The sequence below is a fragment of the Pleurodeles waltl genome, chromosome 1_2 (genome assembly GCF_031143425.1).
Source record: "Pleurodeles waltl isolate 20211129_DDA chromosome 1_2, aPleWal1.hap1.20221129, whole genome shotgun sequence".
NCBI lineage: Eukaryota > Metazoa > Chordata > Amphibia > Caudata > Salamandridae > Pleurodeles > Pleurodeles waltl.
The window spans coordinates 738828306-738835864 of record NC_090437.1 but is presented as its reverse complement, the minus strand read 5'-3'; the positions used below and the strand labels follow the sequence as shown (position 1 = coordinate 738835864).

The 7559-nt window shown below is 38.7% G+C and overlaps 1 protein-coding gene across 5 annotated transcripts in view; it reads right to left on the bottom strand.

Moving 5' to 3' along the window:
- Positions 1-454: 454 nt before the first annotated feature.
- The window catches only part of GRIA2 (glutamate ionotropic receptor AMPA type subunit 2), a 428807-nt gene continuing 421702 nt past the window's right edge, over positions 455-7559 (bottom strand). For 3 of the 5 annotated variants that reach the window (XM_069243251.1, XM_069243224.1, XM_069243234.1), the window contains exon 16: positions 468-4325. Coding sequence is in view for 2 of the 5 variants with exons in the window: in XM_069243224.1 (XP_069099325.1) it covers positions 4161-4325 (165 nt within the window). In the remaining 3 variants the exon portion in view is untranslated. Of the gene's footprint in view, positions 4326-7559 lie in introns of all 5 variants that reach the window. The other 2 variants (XM_069243241.1, XR_011205452.1) reach the window with 2 other exon arrangements.

Genomic DNA, 7559 nt, shown 5'->3' with positions numbered 1-7559 from the left:
TTCAAGGTTTAAAAACAGTCCTGGTTGCTGTGTGAGGGATAGCCCTGAGCCCGGGCCACAGTTTAGCATCTGAAGTATTACAGGAGCTCAGCATGCAGTAATAGGGGGAACAGAAATAATGAGAGACCAAAATAAAACAATGTTAAGTAATAAAGCGGACAGTATAACAAGGAAAGTTGAATGACTGGAAATTAAGGAGGGTGTTAAAACCCAATGAGAGCAGTCTTCTTTTATATAGTTACAATGTTCAGATTACATGTTTTATCACCTGTGTGAAGCAGATCCACCATGACCTGGAAAATCTGGGAGGCACTCATTTGCATCTAAAAATTGACTTACTCTTTCCCAAGATTCCAGGTAAACAAGTGTCTCCCTTTTGGCAATTTATCAAGACAGCAAGACTATTCTGGAACAAGTTCATGTTTAGCAGATAAAATGTATGTCATTGCTATATAAGAATTAAAATTATGTGTATAGACTTTTAATGAATTCTTTATAAGACATTACATTTTAAATTACTTTTCATTCCTTAACTTCAATGGGTATTCCGTATGAGTGATAATTCTGTCCAATACACCACTCCCTGAAACTATATTCAAACACAGAATATTGTATTTGCTAATGGTTTCTATCACATTTAACTTAGTACACATAGTAATGGCATTTGTCAGGCTTGCAAGTTATTAATATGGCCATTGCTGGTGAATTGCCTTGACAGTGATGTGCATGGAAATCTCCACAGGGGCCCTCCTGAAAGGGAATGCAGTCTAGTTTTCTCATTCCAAAAAAGTCCTATGTTTAATGGAAACCATTTTTGCAGGGCTTTATTAACTGAACTGTAACACATGCAGGTTTCTTCAGACTAGGAGTGTCAACATGTTTTGACTTTTTGTTTTTGTTTTAAAATGGTCTTTTATTAAATTTTTTCAAAGTACACTTCTCAAAGGCACTTCGATCACAAAAAAAAACAAAATTACAGAGCTGAACATGAATATTGCAGCCTTCACAAATTCGACACATTGTTTTCTTTTTTTCAGTTATTATTAAACATATCCATCAAAATGTTAATGAAAATAGCAAGGTCTTGTTGAGCTGTGATTGATTGGTTAATCCAACCATCTATGTGCCTAACTATATCACCATGCAACAAAACCTCAATGTACAACAACATAAGTGTTATTGGTTCCAATCCAGCTGTCAAAATTACCGTTATGAAATGTACGAGAAACCTCAAGGATGCGGTAATTATTTTTTAACTGAAGATATTCTTTGCAATACCAACAACAATTAAAATAATTGTGTATAATTCTTTAATTGTTTAGCATCAACACAGTCAGAATCAATCACACAGTGTTGCATTTTGACTTCCTTATACCAATATTAGAATTGATCAAGAAAGAACAGTGAAAAATGTTTTCCAGCCATAAGGATATTGAGAATGCCAAAACAGTAAGAAATATTTGGTGTTGAGTAAGTGTGCATTTCTCTTAATTGCAATTTAATGTTCAGATAGCTTTGTTTACCCAGGAAATTCTTATAACACAAACGTAATGTGTTTCTATCCAATTTATAAAGCCGTAATGAGAAGTATATGGTTCACACCTGAATTCCTGGGCTTAAAACAAACCTTTGCGAATTAGGCATATTTGTTTCAGTACACATGTCTATTCAGGTAGGGACATTGATCAATACTTGACTGTGAATGATTGTTGATTGCAGAATATTTTCAATGTAGAATGTTCAAATATTATCACTGCTCTATTATGTGAATCTTGATATCAATATTATTGATCTGAAACAATGTCATTAAGTCATTTTTTTATGTAAATCAAGATGAAGTGTTTCCGGCTGTTCAGAAAAGTAATTGTGTTCATTCAGGTTTCTAGAAAAATCCAGGCTACATAAGTGTATGTAGAGATACATAAAACAAAATTGGCAGTGAACTAGAGTATCCCCAAATGGTAAGTGTTTGTTCAGCTCTGTGTTAATATCCACACCACAGTGCATACAGTAAATTAACATATCGTAAATAAGCAGGGAAGCTAGAAAGACAATTGCAAATGTACACAAGAATAGTTCATAACCAGTTATGCCTTTTTATAATATTTTGATAGAAAACGAATGGAAACCCTTGCACTGCTGGTAGCACTCTTGAGTATTTTCACTTAAATACACACAGACATCGCTTATATATTGAACACTGTATTAACGTATCGAAACATGGATATCAAACTATGAGCACTGCTTGTTGTTAAGAAAGATGTGCATTAACCAGTCAGCATAATCTGAAATGTATATACTCTTACCTTATATACAGTATTTTTATATCATTACTATAAAAAACAATAAAATATTATTTTACAGTTTCATTTCAAAGTTATACATACAAAGTGTTTATTTCAGTATGACAGAGTACATTACTCTCAATTTTAAATTTCACTGATTGGGCCCAGAGGTGTATTATAGCGGAAAATTATACAGTGTATAATTTATTAACACTCACAAATTCCATATGTTTGAGATTTTTTCACGTTCAAGTACCATACATTGACACTGCAATTTGGTCATTCTAGCAAATTCAAGTTTTGCTGTTAACAAAAAAATTAACTAAAAATATTTCTTCACATTCTTGATTGGATTGCATTGCAGGCGGTCGATGTCAGTAGAAACAGCTAGGACATAACTAGACTTCCTGGTTCCGGGCTTGCTTGGTTTGAAAAATTTAGAGTTCCTCTTTCAATTCAGTGGTGCTAACATGCAATTCAAAATAGCCCACTCTCTTGGTTTGAGATTGCTTAATCATCTTAATTGGATGCTGTAAATCTTTGTGTAGCAAAGCAATGCAATTGGTTTATGGAAGGCTGATATTCCAGACTCTGCTGCAGTGGCAATGAATAGTCTGCATACCAGGTGGTGCTAAAGAAAACTATAGAACTGAATTTAAAAAAACCTCTGAATATGTTTTCTTTCAGATAATATTTCAAGTGAGGCAGACATCATTGGTGATATGAGGCGCATTTCTAAAATTAAATCATTCTCTTCTAGCAGCTGTGAGGTTTCAGAAGAAGTGCATTGAAATGCATCATTCACTATATCAATCGAACTTTTGAAGAAAATGCAGTGGTATAAAAAATGGTTGAACCACTAGCACAATGCAGAGATTGTAGCAGTCTTAGAGACTGGGTGAAGTTTTCAATGTACAGATATATTAAATACATTTAAGGTTACCTGCATTATTCTTTGCTTTTTGGGTGTAAAGTGAATAAGTTCCACAGGCCCAGTATGATGTAAGCGAGTGTGCAAAAGCAATGTCACAAAAGTATCAAATTCTTTTACATTTTTCAGGTGATACTTTTAACATCAGGCGTCATGGTAAGTTCAGGGTAATCATTAGTAAGAGAGTTATGAACTCTGATTACCAAACAGTAACTGGCAAAAGGAATTGGACCATTTGAAAATAAAACCATAGGAAAACGTTTATTCAAATGTCAAGCATTGCCAAATAATTTTATATTAACACCAATTATTAAAGCATATACGGTATAGTTATATAACAATAATAAATTGTAACATTTGTAACCTTTTAAAATGTACTTCTCTCTCTCTCTCCGTCATGTACTTATTTGGCTCTGAAAAATATAGTGTTGATTCCCAAAGCCATTTTGCACTTTTCCCCTTGCTAAAACTTTACTTTGTATTTATCTGTTTAATCTGGAAGCAAATTTATTTAAAAGCCATTTTTCCCTTTGAGAAAATACCTAAAAATATTTTTAATATATTTTAAATGTTTTTTTTCTTATAAAACATGTCACATCTTGATGCAGTTGATGTCAACTGTGCTTAAGTCATTATGAATCAAGGGAGTAACAGTGGCTGAAGAAACTGGTGTGTTGCCTGTACATCGACTTCAATTAGATTACAGTACTTCCAATGTTAGCTGTGCATGTCAGTCAACCTTCCTCTTTAATTCATGTAGAAAATGGTGTTGCTTTATTTAGTTTTGACCAAGCATCCATTTTGTGATTCATGATGAACTCCGGGATTTAAGAAGTCTCACATGAACGGGGAGTCTTCAGGTTACTGGATGCTTTCTCCCACCACTTTGACAATGAACGCACAAGAAAAACCATTGTATAAGGCACTCGAAAGGTTCTTATCAATCACGAGAAATCAGTCACACTGACATTCATTCCCATGCCAGGACTCACGTAAGGTACTGCATGCACTGCTTTTGGAAATTCTGGAGTCATAACATGTCCATTTTCCCCAGTACTTCCTGTAATTGACAGCCTTGCTTTGTTCCTCAGAGCATCACCTAATGTCGTCTTGACCAAGAAAGAGAAAGAAAATTAGGTATTAATATACAGTTAGAATTTTACCAAAGCTGTGCCCTTATACCCAACCAGCCCATCATTTTTCCAAAATTAAAACAAAAACACACTGAATGAAGAAGCTGGATACGAATATTGATGCAAGTTAGTAAGACAACACTATATTCAGTGATGGTGTTATGCACTGAAAATACTTCCTAGGGAACTGAATACTCCATTGCAAAAAGGCAACAATGTAATCTAACTTTTTGGGGCCCTAGTAAAAATGTACTGGAAGCTGAATCACAACCGTATGATTGTGACCGCAGCCAAAGATATGACAAATAGAAGAGGGAAAATGAAATAATGTATATGCAATGTTTGATTCAATGACAAGGCAAATCGATTGAATGAAATGCCATACTAGAAAAATAACTTAGTCACCAATTGTGACTGCTGAGAAGGGAGCTGTAATAAATAATTTAGGCACCAATTATGAGATCCTAGAAGGGAGTTGAGTTGTGTATCGTACCCAGTAAATACTGACAAAGGGCTTGATAAATATTTCCTGTTCCAGATTTGTAACAGAAATATGTGACATAACATTCTAAATATGGTGCATTTCAAACCAAATTCCACATGTTTCCATATGTCCTGTATGTAAGATCACATAGGCCGACCCCAAAATCTCTGATGGATCCAGGTTCAGACAGTATAGTTTTCAAACTGGGTGCAATTTGAACAAGAATTAAAAATATTTTCCTACTGATGTATATTATTTATATCACACATCAATGAACAACATGGTGAAATAAAGTACACTGTAAAACCTGCAACCATCTGGTAGGCACACATTGCTCTCAAGGTGGTGAACACTTGATTCTTTCAGTGGTGGCAGTGGCAGCTCACACAGTTCTAAAAGCAGCCTGCATTTCCCAATCTACGGTTTCCTTCCCATATACATTAGGCACAACTGTAATGCTCCGCTATCATGATTTTTCAGATTACAGAATAGTCAAGTGAGAGAAAACTGGGCTGATTGCAGAACCCCCCCCTACCCCCCCCAAAGTTTTGCCCCCATTGTTGACTTATGCTGTTTTTTTCCTGACTCTGATGGTGCCCTGGGCATTGCTAACAGTCCCAGGGCCTGTGCTCTGATTAAAATGGCATATGCAAAATAGGCTAATTATAATTGGCTGTACCAACCCACCTATAAGTCCCTAGCAGATGATAGAACATGTAGGTTTAGGGACTCCAGCATAGGTAGTACCCCCATAGGTGTACTGCTGTAGTGTCCACTGTCATTCGAAAGGCAGGCCTGATTTGCTGGCTGCTTTTAAGTTAAAGTTAACACCAAATTCGACTTTGGAATTAACAGTACTTACAAAGTCTTAATCTACCATATTTTTACATATGTCACCCTCAAGGTGTGTCCAGGTGCCCCCAGGGTTGGGTGCAGTGTAACTATAAGCAGCGACCTTATAAAAGATGTTTTAGAAGCTCTAGTGAGGCAAAAATAGCTAATTTGTTTCCCCCCATTGTAGTGAAGGGGATCCATAGGCTAACATGGAGAGACTTTATTTTTAATTAATAAAGTCTCAAAAGCAGATAGACACTTCAGGTTTGGTTTCAAACTGTTATAATAAATCAAACGTCTTGCCATTGTTAAATTGAGTATAACTAACCCAGGGCCAGGGAAAGAGTTTTAGAACTCTTCCTTAAAGTTGCCAGTTTCAACTGTGTAGTGCCCTTCTCTGATTAGCTAGTCTCTGGCAGCCTGACCAGGGTGCCTTGATGAGATGTGAAGTGGCCTGGGCTGAACACAAAGGAAGTGCCTGGCGGAGGAGAACCGCCTCAGCAAATAGTGAAACAGGATGGGGGTAGAGCAGCCAAACTGTGCTTCAAAGGAGGGAAGGACATTTGGTCCTGCAAGTGCCCCCTAATTAGATTAAGAGAGGGCTGGAGAGAAATGTGATAAGAGAACTTACCCACATCAGTTGGTGGGGTCAGCCAATCCTAACCTGCAAGATTGAATTTCTGGCATTTTGGATTTTTGAGGAATGCTGCTCCGTGGGATTGATTTTTGCCACACTTCCCAGGAAGTGGTCATCCAAGAGGGTGGTGGCCTGCCTGTGATTAGACAGTTGTCCCCTCCTGCCCCCCCAGGAGCAAGGGCAAAATTTGCAGACCTGCACCCCCACCTCAGATCCCTAGCAGGAACAATGACAAGAAGAAGTAGGACTGCCCTGCTCGACGCATGCCTTGAACCTGAACACTGCACTCTGAAGGACTGCGCCGGCTGCACACGTGGGCTCCATCACAGAAAGGACTTGGCCTGTCTTGAACTGTCCAGTGGTCATTTTTGGATTTGAGCCAGATGCATTCTGGGAGTTGGAGCCCTAAGCCTTAAGAAGACACTCTGTGCTTCTGGAACCATGGGGTGCATTCTGGACTCCTAAAGGACCTTCAAAGACCTTCTGGAAGAAGATCCAGAAGTTAGGAGAAGTGTAGAGAATGTTTGGAAAAAAGCTCTGCAACTGGTCCCACCCAGCATCGTGAGTCAAGCCGGCTTTTGTTGACCACGATCTCGCTTGACTTGCAGGTTCGTCCTGCTGAAAAGCTCCTGAGCCCCAGACTTTCAGGATTTCACCAGGTGCTTGTTGAGAGGCAAACAGATGATGTCGTATTGAAATTGGCTTCCTGTGGAGGGTCGTCTGACGTCGGCGAGAAAAAGCTCCAACGTCCGAACGTAAAAGGTTGATGGAGGCTTTTCCTCGCAGCGTATCAGAAGAGGGCTCCAGGGAGGTTGAATTCAATTTCAAGTTCGTCCCAGACGAAGACTTCCATCACAAAAATTTGTCTGAACGTAGAATTCTTCACCGAGGTCTCCTGCGACGCGTATCCAAAGAGGGCTATAGGGAGGTCAGATGCAATTTGTGACTTCATCCCAGTGAAGAAAATCTTTAAGAAAAAGACTAAGGCCCTCATTACGAGTCTGGCGATCCTAGGACGGCCAGACTTGCGGGGGCGGTTTGACCACCACCAAAGTGGTGGTCCAACCTCTTTGGCAGCGGTCAGGCCACCACATTATGACCATGGCTTAAGCGCCACGATACAGGAGAGGCTGGCAGTGGTGGCGGTCCTAATCCACCAGGGCAGTGCAGTATGCAGCGCCGCTCTGGGGATTACAACTCCGCTCTCTGACAGCTTTTACATGGCAGTTGCACCGCCATGTACAAGCTGGCGGAG